The sequence below is a fragment of the Solanum pennellii genome, chromosome 6 (genome assembly GCF_001406875.1).
Source record: "Solanum pennellii chromosome 6, SPENNV200".
In the NCBI taxonomy this organism is placed as follows: Eukaryota; Viridiplantae; Streptophyta; class Magnoliopsida; order Solanales; family Solanaceae; genus Solanum; species Solanum pennellii.
In genome coordinates, this window is record NC_028642.1 from 57487864 (window position 1) to 57505872 (window position 18009).

The 18009-nt window shown below is 32.0% G+C and overlaps 2 protein-coding genes across 4 annotated transcripts; both read left to right on the forward strand.

Moving 5' to 3' along the window:
• Positions 1-3043: 3043 nt before the first annotated feature.
• LOC107021688 (protein ENHANCED DISEASE RESISTANCE 2-like) lies at positions 3044-11173 on the forward strand. Of its 3 annotated transcripts, none has more exons than XM_015222392.2 (21): positions 3044-3516; positions 4419-4493; positions 4619-4672; positions 4754-4819; positions 4890-4948; positions 5084-5214; positions 5514-5560; positions 5636-5733; positions 6145-6240; positions 6319-6383; positions 6463-6534; positions 6769-6915; positions 7023-7327; positions 7826-7889; positions 7976-8151; positions 8832-8933; positions 9022-9072; positions 9161-9304; positions 9945-10040; positions 10584-10685; positions 10844-11173. In XM_015222392.2, the coding sequence occupies exons 1-21, from the start codon at positions 3361-3363 to the stop codon at positions 10934-10936; spliced, it is 2199 nt and encodes a 732-aa protein (XP_015077878.1). In that variant the 5' UTR covers positions 3044-3360; the 3' UTR covers positions 10937-11173. The 3 variants fall into 3 exon arrangements, with proteins under 3 accessions (XP_015077878.1, XP_015077879.1, XP_027773621.1); XM_027917820.1 differs by lacking the exon at positions 3044-3516 and adding an exon at positions 4144-4233; XM_015222393.2 differs by lacking the exon at positions 6463-6534.
• Positions 11174-11943: 770 nt separating this feature from the next.
• On the forward strand, positions 11944-17354 carry LOC107022748 (putative GATA transcription factor 13). Its single transcript, XM_015223339.2, has 3 exons — positions 11944-12184; positions 13088-13312; positions 16635-17354. The coding sequence occupies exons 1-3, from the start codon at positions 12059-12061 to the stop codon at positions 17196-17198; spliced, it is 915 nt and encodes a 304-aa protein (XP_015078825.1). The 5' UTR covers positions 11944-12058; the 3' UTR covers positions 17199-17354.
• The last annotated feature ends 655 nt before the right edge of the window (positions 17355-18009 follow it).

The window sequence follows — 18009 nt, forward strand, 5'->3', positions numbered from 1 at the left end:
GCGGATCTAAGAGACTTTAATTAAAAATGGTTGCATTAAATGATTTGTATTGTAGTGTCAGTTTCTGGATAAAAAAAATTGTTATAAATCCTCATAATTAACTTGGTTCTCATTTATTATTTGTGATAATGTAATTTAAGTTATGCCAGCTCATGTTTTTTTTCCCCCTTTTGCATGTCTTATTTATCTTGAAAGGCTTCCATACAGAGGAAAAAACATTCTAATAATAGAAGATTAGTATAAAATTGAAATGCAATTAAAGTTAAAAGCATCTATATAGGAGTATAAGATTTTAAATCAAATATATATTGTCAACATCATGATTTTGATGGCGTAAATGTTATTGTCAGTAGGAGATTATACAGAAACGACTTACACTGTCAATTATTCGAAGTGATGCTTTAATGTTTCAGAGGCGGAGTCATGATTATGAGTTTGAGCGTTCTAAATCAATTTTATTTGAAAGTTCACATGTTAATAAACATATATTTATTTAATTTTTTAATACAAAATATAGAATTTATGAAAAAGTTAATGAGTTCGTCTAAATTCATAGAACCTCATCCATCTCTGCCTTTGACAAAGACGAGTTTTACTTGTAGTTGTATTCATATTGGAATTGGATCAAATACAAAAATTCACGTCATATTTTTTAATAAATGTAATTTGTGAGGCTTAGACTAAAAATACAAAGAGTATTTACTACTTCTCTACGACCCGCAAGGTCGACTTTGCTACTGTTACCCCCCATAACTAGCCAATCACTCTACAACTTTTTTTTTTTTTGGGTCAAACAGGTTACAACAACTCAATGCTTCCAATTTAATGTTTCTCCTTATCTTTTTAGTAAATGACTTATTCCATACAATATTAGATTGTTTTTGTGACTTTTTTGTCCACGTGAAATCACTTAAAATTCATAGAATATAATAATTTTGGATCCACTTTAATCGATAGCACAGGAATGTACTCAATTCTTTCGTTTTAATTTATTTATTTGAATTTAAATATCCGTTCTAAGATGTACTAATCAACTTTGCAATCTTCCAAAATTCGTAAAATGTCGACAAGTTAATTAAAGGACAACAGAAATACAAGTTACAAAGTTGTAATTTTCTATTTTTTTTGTCTTTTTTGTCAACAATATTTTGGAGACATGAGAGTCTGAATGTATATTTGTGGTATTATCTTGAAAACATGTTATTTGGTTAGGAGATCAAATGTGATGGGTTTCCTACCTGTTTATAAATGACCTATGTTGGGCATCGATATATTAAAAAAAAAGGTTTTTTTTTCTTTAATTTTTTATACTATGATATTTTATTTGTTTTTGAATGTAAATAACTGAGGACTAAAAAATAAGACTGTTCAAACAAGTCTAGAGGAGTTCCATTGAACAAATTAGTAAACCGATATACAAACGAGCCAAGGCAGTAGACCTAGCTTCGTATTATCACTTCTATCATCTTCGTACTCATTTTGTCGGATTATTTAATATTTTTGGCGCATAGCACAAGTTTATATCTAAATATTTGCTGAAGTTGTAATAATATTATATATGAATTTATAATTTTAAAGACAAAAAATTTAATGATAAGAATATTACATGTCGAATCGATAATTACAATTTGAGCAAAGTCAGCATTGTTTTTTTATTTCTATTTTTAAATAGTTCATACCATTAAGAGTATTAATAGATAATTTATTTTGCACATCCAAAACTAAATGAACTTATATATGTAATTGAGAATAAATTTTGTACTGTGCTACTTGTGTAAAATAGTAAATTTACAAATAGAATGCCCCACACATTAAAACAAGCTAAAAATGTTAGTTTGCTTCATTCACAAGGAATAGATGCTTCATTCGATACTATAATTTTTTTTTTTTTGAAAAATCGAAATAAATATACTATGTTTATAAAACACTTGTATCATTGAATATTATCTTTTTGTGAACTTATAAGTTTTAACTATTGAATTGACCTTTACACTTGTGACTTTGTTCACTTGTTTACCACTTTGCATCTTTATTTTGACAATTAGTCCAAATAACTAAAGAGGAAAATGAAAGAGACGCCCACCTAAACACGTTCTCAGTTTTAGACATTTTTACGTATATAGGTTCTAATTAATGTGCCTTTTTTTAAATTAAAAAAACAAAAAAAATGAATTGAACTGATTCAGATAGACTAAAATTAATTATAATTCCTTAATTAATGTGATTTTCTTTTTCTATATTTTACAATATTGGGAAAAAGATACAACTTGCTCCTTTATTATATAAAACTAATCAATTTTATCATTTATTATACTACTAGTACAAATACAACAATATTAGTGTTGTTATGTAAATGGTTCAAATATAGCCTTTTTCGCTTGGATTGTTTTAGATGAGTGATATTTTAATAAGGTGAATGTCTTCAATTTATTTAATCCTTTTTTCACTTGTTCTTTCACCGCTAACATAAATATTTCTAATTTGTGAGAATTTAATCAATATGAATAATATTATGAGGCAAAAAATAAAAATATAGCTTTACGTAACTTACATCGAAGATTAATTCTAGTCCTAGATATAAATACTCAATCCCTCCTTGTGTGTGTTGCAATAAATAATCACATGATTGCGGTATACTCCTTCCTATATTAATTGGGGTTATTTTAATTATTCAAAATAATTAAATTGTTTAAAGTGTAAGACGAGTGTTTAAATTTTTTTCTATATTTGTGTTTTCCTTTAATAAAGTTTTATATTTTTCAAGAGATAAATTATACTATTTATCAAATTATATTTATAATTTCACCAAAAATAATAATAATAAACAATCTAAATTATATTTTAAAATATTTTTCTTAATAAGTATTCATTACCTTATATGGAATAGAGTGAGTAATATATAATATTTATCCTGCTAATCTTTTCAATTATAATCTCAAATTAAATAGATTATTTAACTTATAGTGAGAAAAAGGGCAAAACAGTTGTGTAACTTTTCAAATAATTTCCGCTTCGAAACTTTTGTCTCTCTTACGCGCAAATTCAGTTGCCTTTTTACCTTTTTTTTCGAGTATATAGTTTGAGAGAAAATACAGAGAAAGAGAGAGCCCATACCGGCACCGGCAAATCAATCATCATACAAAGACATAAATACTACTGCATTGAATCTCTGATTCCCATTTAACTTTTCTTCACTATTTCACTGAACAGGAAGTTAGGGATACAAACAATAATTTTTTGTATATGGGAGTGTTAGTATTGTTTGAACTTTGAAGAATTTTGATATATAAGTCGGGTAAATTGAAGCGTAAGTGTTATCCTGGAGTAATTCTGAGTTGTGGGTGTTGAATAAATTTTGAAATGGGGGTTTCCCAGAACGATTCTTGTAGAATGGAAGGGTGGTTGTATCTCATTCGGTCTAATCGGTTTGGGCTTCAGTATTCGAGGAAACGCTACTTTGTTCTAAACGATCTTCTTCTGAAGAGCTATAAATCAAACCCAGTTACAAACATTGAGGTTTATCATTCTCTCACTCGCTCTCTGTATGCTAATTGATAAACAATTTGGGTTAAGTTCAATTGTGTGTTTAAATGGTTGTTTTGTGAACTTCACAGGTTTAGCATTTGATATAAGTGGCTTAAGTTTAATTGATAAGTAGTTTTTGCGACCTTGTAATTTGATTTGCCAGTGTGCTGTGCTATTTTTAAATTTGATCAAGAGGCAAGTAATGCTGCACCCAATTGTTTGTGTAAATGTGCTTGGAATTGTTACTAGCACACACATATACATTGTGGATGCATGTAGCCTCGAGGCCCGAGCTCCATGCTAATATTTGTGTTTCGTTCGTTTCAATTTGTTTGTCTCGTTTTAACTTGGCAAAAAGTTTATAAAATTTAAGTATCTAGCAGTCTTAAATTAAATCTACGTAGAATGTACAAAAATATCATTTAATTTTGTGATCTTAAGCATTTCATGTAGAAATTTGGAATTAAGAAATAGCCAAAAAAAAGCATTTCATGTAGAAATTTGGAATTAAGAAATAGCCAAAAAAGGAAAGAGGTATGATTTTTCTAAGTCAGGAAAGTGGGTATATTTCTTTTTAATATAGTATTTTCTGTTTCGATTTGTTTGTCTTAGTTACTATTTGGATAGTCGGGACATTTTTTTTTTTTCAAATACTTCCTAAATATCTTGAATTGCATATTACTTCATTGATAGTCGGAAAAAGTGCCGGTATAAGATGGTGGTTTCAAAGCTGTCAAAAGTTTTCTTATTTTTCTCCCTCTCCATATAACCATAGTAGCACCAGAGATGCTTCATCCCATACTTAGTGCCTTCTTGGAATTATTCGTTTGCCATATTATTATGACTCCCCGTAATATATCATGTTGATTTATTTTTTTTAATCTTTTTTGTAGGATCCTGTTAGAAGTGCTGTTATTGATTCCTGCATTAGGGTGACAGACAATGGGAGAGAGAGCATCCAAAGAAAGGTATGATTCTTATCCCAGTTCTAATACATGACAAAGACTATTTTTTTCCGACTGAGTTTCTATCATTTAATGCATTGACTTCTTTACTGATACTTTCTGGTTTTGTTACTTCTGCATTCTCCCAGGTTGTGTTCATATTCACTCTATACAATGCCTCAAATCATAATGATCAGTTGAAGGTGTGGAAATCGTCCTTTCCCCTGTTTCAGCTTTTAATTTTTGAGACTAATGAGTGTCTAAAGAAAAATTACAATCAATAGTTAGGAGCAAACAGTCCTGAGGAGGCAGCAAGATGGATCCAGGCCCTGCAGGAAGCAGCTTTAAAGGTATATAGTGATCAATATGAACCGGTAACGTCTCCTTTCTTTGGCAACTGATGATAATGAATGATTGTAGGCAGACATGAATAAAAGAACTACAGTTGATGGTCCAAGGCGTGACTCGCAGTCTTTGAGGTATTTTGATTTGGTATATTAATATGTTACTCTGCTAAGGATCTTGCAAATATGTTTTCTTTGTACAAGCATCTGTTATCTGTTGCTTGTCTCTTGCTAATTTCTCCTCTCTTTTGTTTTCTTTTTGCCACACAGGTTAAATTGTTCCAACAAATCACATCATCTGAATTCCATTGATTGGACTTACTGTTCATCCTCAGTGGCAGATGCTACAACATCTGATGTTGTTGCACCCTCATCCTGGACAATATTTGGCTGTCAGAATGGTAGGTTCTAATGATATTTATGTTTGAGAAGCTGAAATTGCATGTAGGATTTTTGCTCTTATGATAATTGTTTCGTCCTTGAGGGTCCATTAAGAATTTCTCTTACAATTTTTCTGCGTCATTTTTTCAGAAGTTCTTTCAATTCCTTATTTAGTTCTTTTGCGGGGAAGGGGAAATGGTTGGCTTTATCTTACAAACATTTCTAAGATCATTTCTCTGTTTTTCATTGCTAAATGGTCGCTTCCTCTCCTTTTGTTGTTCTTTTTTGCCAATTGTCCTTAAATAACTTGGGTATGCAGGTCTTCGGCTATTTAAGGAAGCTAAGGATAGGAAATCTCATGGGAAGGTAACCTAATATTATCAACCCCTAAGGCAGTAAATCTACAAGCTCATGTTACTGAACTTGTACCATGCTGTGCAGTGGAACGATCACCCTGCAATAATGGCTGTTGGTGTTGTTGATGGAACTTCAGAGGCCATTTTTCAAACACTCATGTCACTTGGTCCTTCAAGATCGGAGTGAGTTGCAAAGTCTTCAACAATAAATCTTCATACAAGCTTCAACTGCGGATACTTCATTGCTACTAAATTTAGTATCTCTTTGTATTAAAAGTATAACTAAGACTTGGATAAGTACAAAGGGCTGCCTGCATTTCTTTGTTCCTTAGTTCTTTAAAGAATATGTCTGCATTTCTTTGCTCCTTAGTTCTTGAAAGAATATGTCTAGCACAAAAGAATATAGCTGCTTAGATGTCAACTAGATGGCATATTTTTAAATTGATCTAAGTGCAGCTTTCATTGCCTTCCTGTGCGGGAGACTGAAAATAAGAAATGATTGTATCCTTAAAGTATTTTGTATTTTACTCTGCAGATAGGATCTCTGTTATATACTCATCGTATCTTTATAGTGTTATGCTTTTTATTCTGCAGATGGGATTTCTGTCATTACAAGGGTAGTGTCATTGAACACCTTGATGGTCACACAGATATTGTTCATAAGCTTCTACGTCGAGATTGGCTACCTTGGTTAGGCACATGCATGATATTCACTTTCCAAACTGTTTGTACTTTGTTGGGGTTTATATTTGACATAAGTTGTTGCAGGAGTATGAGAAAAAGAGATCTTCTTTTGCAGCGCTATTGGAGAAGGGAGGATGATGGAACATATGGTACCAATGTTTGTTTATTGGTTTTGGCTGCTTTTTAAACTGCTCGGTCTGAGCATTACCTATCTGTTTACTCTTGTAGTTATTCTATACCATTCGGTGTTTCATCAGAAGTGTCCAAGTCAGAAAGGCTATGTTCGCGCCTGCCTTAAAAGTAATGTATGCCTACAACGTAGAGCGAGTATAAAGTTCATTAGTCACACTCTAGCTGTTATGGATGTGTAATTTTTACAAGGAAGAGCTATCTCATAGTGCATGGATCCCTAATTTTTCTTAATGATGCATGGTTTGATAATTTTATTGTTACATAGCATTAGTAATATGTTTCTACTGCACAAGACTACCCTTTGTACTGCACATTATAGATATACTTTGCTAATCATTGCAGGTGGAGGCTATGTAATATCACCTGTGAATCAAAAGAAGCAGTCAGTAGTCAAGCATATGCTTGCTATTGATTGGAGATTCTGGAAGTCTAACTTACAAACATCTTCAGCCAGATATATAACAATCCACATGCTAGGGAGACTCGCTGGTGTGTTTTAACTGCGAGATCTAGTTTAATATTTTTACTTCTATTCATGTTTGCACATTATGATTGGTCATGGGGGCTCAACCTGTGATGTACTATTGCATTTACAGCTTTGAGGGAGCTTTTTATAGCAAAATTAGGAGATTGCTCGTCCTCGCATTTTTTGGAGGAGCATGTGAGAGACAAAAGACTGCACCAAATTGAAGAAGTTAAGGTTGAAATACAAACCAGAGTGGAAAATGGGAAGAATATGGCAGATATGGAAGAAGAGGTCGCTAAATCACCTTCTGAACATGCAAGCTTGATGGGGTTAAATGATGCATCAGATGAGTTTTTTGATGTCTCTGAACCACTTGATTATGACCAATCGGAAGACGGCTGGCCTTCTGATTTTGGCCCAGAGATGTACTCTCAGGTAATACCTGCTTAAACCATAATCTTTGGGAGCTATTCTATGAGCTAGTAGCTCTTCAGAAATGCTGGAGGCTACATGAGGCATGACTTTCATGATATAAGCATGTCTATATATTGCTACTACTAATGAAAGATGAAACTTTCTTTCAACTATCTTCTACTTGAATGGCACCTTATGTTTTTTTGTGGTTAGTTTATATATTTATCAGGTTTTTAAGGCATATATACTTGAATCCAATAAATATGCAGTCTCTTATGACTTCCATGTCTTAGGACGTCGACAATGTTAATACATTAAAGTTCATTTTCACACCCGCACCCCCAAAGAAAAGCTTCATTTCTCTCTAGTAGTTCCCGGTTCCCCTCATTAAACCCTAATGTAGTAGTCCATTTTGGACCTTATCTCCTCTTGCCTACCCATCATCTTGTTGCAGAATGCAGATCAGTTCCTCTGGGATTTCCTTTAGAATGATCTTTATGTTTTTTTTTCTTGTTTTAGGACACACGGCATGCCAAATTATCATCCGCTGCTGGTTTTGTGAAGAAGTTGCATGATCTTGCTGGTGAGTTTGATCTGTATGCTCTTTCAGAAAACTCAATTAATGGAAATGTTGAAGTTCTGAGGATTGATATTCCTTTCCCACTTCAGTTCACAAGCGAGGTTATGTAGATCTGCATGAAAAGGCAAAGGAAGATGCATTGTTGTGCCACTATGGGTCCACTCTTCCAAAAGATCCAACTCTTAATTTGCCTTGCAGTTGGGCCCAAACAGATCCGTCAACTTTTCTTATTCGGGGAGAGACTTATCTAGAAGATCGTAAGAAGGTGGGATTTCATAGCTGTCTTATTTTTTCCATAAGCATGTTCTAATTCAAATTTTTGTGTTGTCCATCTCTGATTTATTTGACCTTGGAAACTGGAAATGCTTCCCTTTGTTAAACTGATACCTGTGGTTTGATTTTCCTGCTGTCTGATTATTTTTTGAACCTTACCTACTGATATCACTTGGCAAAAGCCACATCTTGCTGTACCACAATCGAGTGTTAGTTAAGTTGCATTAAACAAAATTCCATTGTTTGTGATTCCTGTCAATAAAATAAGTCTAAAATGGCAATACCGCCATGCAGGGGCGGACCCATCCTTGGTCGAGGGGTGTCAAGCAACACATAGTTACATTGTATATAGAGGTCAAATTTGGTTTAATAAATATTTATAAAAGGATTGACACCTGTATGTCAAGGTTTTATCTAGAGGTTAAGGGGTTTCAAAAGTTCCTTAATGTTGTGTACTCAAGCCTTGTTGGCCTGGGTCTGCCACTGCTGGCATGAAACTTTACTTCAAAAATCTGCAGGCTTCTTGGCTAGTTGTCTGCTATGGTAGTTTGCATGAGACACTCTGGGTTCTTGCCCAACTCATGTCAAAAAAATTTTAGTCCGAAATTGTATTTCAAAGTTGTGTGTTGTCCTAATTTTATGTCATTTACTGGTTGTGTGGCTCTGTTACAGATTAAGGCTAAAGGCACGTTGATGCAAATGGTTGCTGCAGATTGGCTGAAGTCTGACAAGCGAGAAGATGATCTTGGTGGTCGCCCTGGGAGCATTGTTCAGGTTGCTTCTCTTATTCTATGTGAAGACAATGAACATAACATACACATGTCGTTTTATAAACCTGCTGTTTACCAACTTTTATCTGCAGAAATATGCAGCTAAGGGTGGTCCAGAATTTTTCTTCATTGTGAATATACAGGTATATTCTTGCTTCCTTCATATATACCTTTTCTGCTTTCCTTTGGATTTCCAGAAAGTTCATGTAGTTGAACGTGCCTTACATTCAGGTACCAGGTTCAACAACATACACTCTTGCTCTCTACTATATGATGGACACTCCTATAGAAAACGCGCCCTTGTTGGAGAGTTTTGTCAAAGGGGATGATGCTTTTAGAAATTCGAGGTTCAAGCTCATACCATACATATCCAAGGTTTATATTCTGATCTTTGAGATTGAACAAAATCACTTTTTTTACAAGGTTTAATAATATTTATTTTTATTTAAGTTCTTTAATGAGTTAGCGAAGAGCTATGGCATGGCAGCAGTCTTTGTGGCATTTGCACTGGATCCATGTTTTTGGGAATGGTTGGTGGTAGCACTTTTGTCCTTTAATAACCTTTGAGCTTGCAGATAAATACTGCACAGAAACAAGTTGATCTCACAATCTTAAAAGGAAAACTGAACCCTTTTTTGGTAAATATAACTTAAAATCTTTAAGCAAACCCCCAACCCTACCCCAGTTTACTCTATCTATTCCAAAACGATGATACTTTTTACTTCTCAGTGGTCAAATTTTGCAACGACCCAAGAAAGTCTATTGATGATCATGGAGAAATTGAAAGAGATGATCAGATGAATAATGCATACATAAATTATTTTCTCAAAATTCATGTCATCTGAGAGTCCCTTTCTTTTGTTGTAATGCTTCTGAGCTTTCTTGTTTGCTTTTTTAGGTTGGAAACAATGTGCTTTAATCAGCATTGCACATAGTACTTAATAATTTTATCCTTCTAAAAACATCAGGGATTGTGGATTGTTAGTGAAAATATTTACTTCTATTTACTTGTCAGGGACCATGGATAGTCAAGCAGAGTGTTGGAAAGAAAGCATGCCTTGTAGGTCCAGCACTTGAAATTAATTATTTTCGGGGAAAGAACTACTTGGAGGTAATTTCAAGAGAATTTTTCCACAGGAAATGATGCTTTAATTTTGTTTGCATGTTAGCTACTAACAGTTGATGCAGTTGATGCCATTTTCAATATCTTTGGAAATGAACTACTTCCACTACTGCAGAAGCTCTATATCTTTTCTAGGCAAAAGTAGAATACAGTTAAATTCTTGCCCCTGAGAGCTGTCCTCTGGAACTCATAAAAGTTTCTTCTCAATTGGCTAAGATTGAGCCAGTAAGTAAAAAAGGAGAGGCTCGAAAAGAATCATTTTTTTCAGATCTCTGCATCTTTTCATCTTCCTTGTAATTGTTCGGTAGAATATTACCAGGCTTTTAATTGGTTGTAGATTCATGTGACAATTTGAGTATTACCTTTATATGTTAACATGATAGTTCTACAAAGCTATAGGTCAAAATTTAACCATCTTTAGAATAATAAGTGAACTTAATACTGCTTGCATTGACAATCAACCCTCCATAATGAAACATTTTCTTATGCCGGAGCTCATACTGGACCTAAAAAAGTTTTGTGATCTTTCAGCTTGATATCAATGTTGGTTCTTCTACTGTGGCAAGGGGAGTTGTAAGCCTTGTTGTTGGATATCTAAACAATCTTGTCATTGAAATGGCGTTTCTTGTCCAGGTAAACGTTCATGTCCCCTTCTCCATTTAAAGCATATATGGCTTGGATTGTGTAAGGCGCTAATATTGACAATTGCATCAAATTTCAATGAGTATGACAAAGCATATAGAGTGTCTTCCTGGAACGCGTATTAACCAATTGAATGTCTTTCTTCACAGGCCAACACCCCGGAGGAGCTTCCTGAATATCTTCTTGCAACATGTCGTCTTAACCATCTTGACATCTCTAAAGCAGTTCAAGTGAAACCGTGATCTTGTATATCTCAATTTGTTTTTTGTTTCTTACATTTTATATAAGCTTGCTACAGGCAAAATGGATGATGCCTAGAAAGTGCAAAAGCTTTACAAAGTGACTATTCTTTGACTCGATCAATTGTCATGCCAGCAGTCTTCTTGCACATTGGTCTCAGCTGTATAGTTTGCACAATATTTCTGTTTCTTATAACTATCAGTAAACTCCATTGTGAGAATATGTTCTTTTTTTTTCAATTCTACATCTAATAGTAATTTGATGTTCTGAAATCATACTGTTTAGCATATAAAACTAGCAAGTTATTGTTCTTGTTCATGTCATTGCATCAAAAGTACAGAGAATTGACACCAAAACAGAGCCACAGAAAACTACATTAAAATAACAACAAAAATCGAATCAAAATATTTCAGAGAATTTAAATAATACAAAATTTTAAGTTCTGAGTGTAATAGTAAACTCATATTGTTTAGGAATGTACATGCAACCAAAAAAATTGAGTAAAAGAAAATAATAAGATACTCTTGTAATTCAATTATGCAGTAGTAATAGTCCGTCTTAAAAAATGTATTATTCCCTATTTCTCGTATTACTAATTGATTATTTTACTACAAATAATTATCCTATATTACTCTACCAATTCATTCTTTTTTTAGAATCTTCACATTTGATTGTAAAATTTTCAAAAAAAAAAAATATTTAAAAAATAAATAAATAAAATTACCTCCTTATTTATGATTTATTAATATACATCCAAAAAAAACTTGAAGCCGGAGGTAGTACTTTTTTAACTATCGAAAACAATTTAAACTTTTATATTTTTATATTATTCTTAATTAAAAAAACTATGGCTACATAAATAATGACGGAGAACTTTTTTCAGATCAAATTTTTATTTATTTATTTTTATGCCAAGTGGCATGGTATGGTGTCATAAAAACTGATTGGGGTGAATGTATATTTTTATTTAAACACGATAAATAGACTTGGGTGAGATTGAGGAGGAGGTTGTAGGGCCCTCAAGGCCTGAAGAAAAGCATGAAGGATGAAATAAATAGTGTGTCCCTCCAAAACAATCACATGCTCCGCCGACTACCAAAGTTTCATTTATTATTTCACTAAAAATGCACAAATCCCCAACACACATTTCCTCTGCAAAACCTCCAGAAAGTGCAGTGCAGTGCAATCCTCAAGGCGGACATTTTTGGACATGCAAAAAGCTCCATCTTTACCCAATTCACCTTCCAACGGTCTGTTTACTCTTTCTAATTTTATTCTTTTGCTTATTTTCTTCACTTGCATTATTATTTTCAATTAACAAAATTGGGCGAAATTGGTAGGAATGTGGGGAGTTTTTGCCAGAGGGCGCTCCCGTTTTTACGGTGAAAATTGTGAAATTAGATTGTGTCTTCAATGATATTTGAAAATGGACATTGTGCACGGTAACTTTAGCCTTAACTAGAGGTCTTAGTTTGAATTTCTCGGGTATAGAATCGCCTCTATTGGTACTTTCGGATGAGAATTTGAATTTAGTCATTAGAAGTGAAAATTTGTGTATGTTTTTCAAATTTTGAAATTTTAAAAACTGTTATGGCCAAACATGCTATATAATCAGGTTTTATAAAATTGGAAAATTTTCTATCTTAGTACTCATCATGGCTAAAATAAGGTTTGGATCGTGGTGTCGTTTATTTGGCAACCAAATCAGAAACTTATTTATTACTTTTAATAACAATATAATATAATGAGTTTTATGTATTTTAGTAAAAAGTTTTGACGATAAATGAGAAGATACTTAGAATCTGAATAGACTCCTATTTTTGGTAGGATTAAGTAGTATTGGCACTAGGTATTGCATACGCGTATGCTTCGTATAATATTTGAATACGTTACATAATAAGCCTACGCTATATATATACATGTATATAGCACTACTTTTTCCTTTTTCTTTGATTTGAACATAGCAATTTAGGTTTCACATTATTACAGGTAAGATATTAGAGACATGGATTGTGCATGTGTACAAAGTATAGCGACAAATTCTTGTTTGCAAAATGGTTTCACATATTTTTTTTAATCGTTGACATACTTTTTTTTAATAGTATATATATATAGTTCTAATTACTGTTTATTGTATTGTATATATAACTCAGAAAATTGATATGGTTGAACAAAATTATATGGATGGAATTTCAATGGGACATATTGAGAATGAAGACTTTGAGAGCATACTGAATGGTTTGGATTTTTCTATCGAAAATTTGGAAGCAGACCGATTGGATGAAGATTGGGATGCGACGGTATACGGTGAATTATTGGGGCCAATTCCTTCGGAAACTCTTATGAGTTTACCTCCTTTGGAGTTGACCAATGTTGATGTGAGTTTTAACTTGGCTTGATTTATCTTTATTTTTTCAAAAAAAAATAATATTTTTAAGCCTCCTTTGGATATTGCGAATAGGAAATTAGGAACTACCAATAGATGTTGTTTTGAGGAACTACCAATTAAGGCGGGGCCAAGGGCTTGGCTTAGTTGGCTTCAAAAAAAAGTAATAGAACCTAATTTAAGGATAGAAGTTGGACGGGATGGATAGTTACTTAAGGATGAGACCGAGCCATAGGTAGTTGAGGGTAGTCAAGCCTGTTAAGTATATGAATTGATAGGAGTATGGTACGGTTGTGATAGTAAAAAATAGGAGTTGGGCGGTTATATTGTAATAGTTAAGCCTCATAATTAAGAATAGAGTTGACAATGATGTGATAGTTAAGCCTGTTAAAGATGAGTTTATAGGAGTATGGCACGGTTGTGATAGTTAAAATATAGGAATTGGATGGGTATCTACGAATGATACCTATAGGTAAGCATAGGAGTACCAGTTGTCTACTTCCCATTTCAATTTCAAATTGATAACATTATCAAATAATTTAATGGGAAAAGAATCTGATATACCCTCAACTTTGTCATTTAGAGCTGATATACCCCTTGTTATGAAAGTGGCTCATATATACCCCTACTTGTAAACAAATGGCTCACATATACCCTTTTCCTCTAACGGAAATGAAAAAAAAAATAATCTTAATCTAAATTTTCATTATTTTTTTCTAAAAAATATAATCTCATATGAGTAAATTTAATCATCGTCAAACATATTTTTTTTGACTTTTTTTTGTTTCAATGACTAATTTATAATTATTATTTTGATAATCAAATTTATTTATATTTCACTAATATTCTTGTAAAACTTATTGTAGATGACCAAATTTTTTCTTCGAATACGAAATTAAATTACAATACACACAAAAAATAGTTTAATTTTTTATTCTTTAAACTAAGGAATGAAAGAAAAAAATAAAATAAGAATAAGAAATTCAAATAATTATAATAAAAGAAGTCAAAAAATAATTTATGTATGAAAAAAATAAAATATACCTTGAACTTTGATAGAAGAATCATATATACCCCTAAATAATTTTTTAAAAAAAATTAGAAGTAATAAATATAAATTTAAAACTAATTTTTTAACTTCCGTTAAATGAAGGGTATATGTGAGCCATTTTGTAACGACAGGGGTATATGTGAGCCGTTTGTATAACGGTAAGGTTATATATGAGCCACTTTTATAACGAGGGGTATATCAGCTCCAAATGACAAAGTTGAAGGGTATATCAGACCTTTTTCCCTAATTTAATTTAAAGAAATTGTTTGAATATCCTTTTAAAGCATAATATATTCAATCAGTTTTGATATTTTAATTCTATTTTAAAATATTTTAGAATGATTTTGATTGTTTAAATTCTATTTTTAAATACTTCTAGAATAATTTTGATAGTTTGTGTAATAATTAACACACTCGAAAAAAAAACTTAGAACTATTAGTTATCTAAACATTAATATCTAAACATTTGTGGGTTTGTGTAACATACATTTGTCTATATAAACATACATTTGGAGGTAATGAAAGTTTGGAAGTAGATGAACTTGCTGAATATTAAGATGTTAGTTTCTATTTGTTTTTCGATGGGGTATGAGGTGTATCTTATTGCTTCTTAATTCGTAACATAATGTATGGACCTTTCTTTTTCAAAAAAAATAAAGTAATAGAATCTTTCTTAAGGATAAAAGAAGGTTGGCGGGTAGGTATAGTTAATTAAGGTTGAGGCGAAGCCCTATGTAGTTAAGGGCTGGCTTATCTTTCTTTTTCAAAAAAGTGGCTTGGCTTATCTTTCTTTTTCAAAAAAAAAGTTGGGCGGGACGGATAGTTAATTAAGGTTGAAGCGGAGTCGTATGTAGTTGAGAATTGGAAATACAATAACCAGTTGTCAATGCTCCATTTCAATTTTAAACTAATAACATTATCAAATAATTAAATCTAAACAAATTATTTGAATATCTTATAAAGTATAAGATACTCAATCAGGTTTAATATTTTTATTCTGTTTTAAATACTTTTAGAATAATTTTGTTGATCGTTTGTGTAATAATTGACACACTCGAAAAAAATAAACTTAAAACTATAATTATCTAAACATTAATATCTAAATATTGGTGGGTTTGTGTAACCTATAAACATACATTTGAAGGTAATGAAATTTTTGCTTGAAAATTTAAAGTTAAAAGCTAATCAAACATAAGCATTTCTGTATGAAAAGTTTGGAAATAGATGAACTTAGGTGAATATTAAGATGCTAGTGTCTATTTGTTTCTCGATAGAATGGTGTATGAGGTGTAATCTTATTAAAAAAAATTAAGGGCTACATAATGAATGGTTTAGATTTTTCTATCCAAAATTTAGAAGCAAACGGACTAGCTAATTATTTGGATGTATATGCTGAACTATTGTTGTATGACCCATGCTTCTAGGGGTTTTAACTCTGCAATGGCTTATCTTTCTTTTTCAGAAAAAAACTACTTTATAGTAACAAAATGTAATAATATTTCTTCTTTTTTTTCAAAAAAAACTACTTTATAGTAATAGAACATAATAAGTTATGTGGGGTGGTGGATAGAGATTAATAAGTTATGGGGTGGTGGATAGAGATGACATGTAATGGCGGAGCCACGTGTACTCTAATATGTAGATAGAATAAAACATTATATATATATATATATGGATGTGATAATAGGCCTTCATACTTCAATAGATAGAATAAAACATTATATATATATATATATATATATATCTTGTTGAATGACAATATTGTAAGATTGTATTGATATACATCTATTAGTTATTAGTTCTCTCTTCCTTTATTCTCTTTTTGCTTGTGTTTGAGTGACTCGATGAACAATATCTCTCAAAGCTATTGAGCTCTTAGCTTCGCTTAATGTATGCTTCAGTATTGTTATCAAGTTTTTAAGACATACTTTTTAATGCTAATGAGTATAATCATAAAGAGACGATACTTTTGTTATTCATGCTTATAATGATTTGTTTTGAATGACACATACATATATATTTATATTTTTTTCTCATATATGCCACACTTCTTTGTGCTTGAATCCCCAATGAATCTTAGAGCAGAAGCCTTTGCACTTATTGTCTTTGATAACACTTAGTTGTTTGATGTCAAATTTGTTCTCCTTTTTGTAGAATGCTTATGTGATTTGCAAATCAACACAATGTGTTCAAAAAATTATACAGTGACAAAGTTGGAAAATTGAACTCTCAAACTTCATTCTAATCGATGTTATCCTATCAGAACGTATTTCCGGAGGCCCAAGGGAATGTTATATTCCAGACAGGAAGTCCAATTTCTGTCCTGGAGAACACCCGCTCTTGTTCTGGTGGAAGGAGTGCAACATCCTTCAACTTTGGATCTAAAGGCCGTCGCTCCAAGCGTGCACGATCATCTACTTTGAATCCATGGCTTAAGATGGCTCCCATGCCTTGGACAACTTCTGCAGCCAAGAAGAATTCTGATTCCAAAATTGGAAAGGTAAATAAGAGAAAATTATCAGGTGCCATGGCGTCGCCTTTATTTAAAAGGTGCACACATTGTGAAGTAACAAAGACACCACAATGGAGGGAAGGACCATTGGGTCCAAAGACTCTATGCAATGCCTGTGGAGTTCGTTATCGTTCTGGACGCCTACTCCCAGAGTATCGGCCTGCTGCTAGTCCCACATTCATTCCATCTTTGCACTCAAACTCTCACAAGAAAGTCGTAGAAATGAGAAGAAAAACAGTTGAGTCTTCTCCTGAATGTGACAGCCAAAAAAACTTTGTTCCTCTGGGTAGCTATTTGTTAGATGAATATTTTTAAAGAGATGACTATAGTTTTAGTTAGGTACTTAATTTACTTCATTGTTGTTTTTTTTTATGTTACATACAAAAGGGTACGTAGGAAGTTAGTTTATTTCTCTTATGTAAAATCTAAACTAGATGAATATTATTTTTTAGATATTTCATCTTGGAACTACTACAGTATTACTATTTCTTTTTCTCGTGGTCTCCATGGATCAAATTCTCTTATCTACAAAAAAAAGAGTGCAAAAAAATAAAAAGAAAAATTGAAAAATCACTTAATAGTTACTATAACATGTAATTATCAGGAATGCTCATCCCACCTTTGAGAGTATTTATTGTAAAATTGCTCCCCTCAATTAGTATCCTGATCAAGTAATTACTAAGCGTACAGTATGAACGAAAATTACATAACTACACCAATTGCATCTAAAATTTAATTACAAAAGATAACTACACCAAAGAGGATTTAGCTATTCATTCATCATTTTAAAAAGAAGCGAACTTACATTAATTAATAAGTTGAGAGAGCTGATTTGATTTAATAAATATATAGCTAGTCTTTTTTTTTATATATCTATGTTTTGTATGATTATATTATTCATGTGTACATTTTTCTTTTAGTTCAACATGCTCTCAAATTTAATTAATTTTTTTTAAATGTGATTTTGTATGTATATATAGTACAAAATTTAATATAAGATATAAACATGTCATTTAAAGTGTACATAAAAATAAATATATTTATTCATTTAATTTTATATACAATGCATACGCTAAAAAAAAGAAAATAAGCAATGATAAAATAAATTTGGTGGGACATTCAGTCA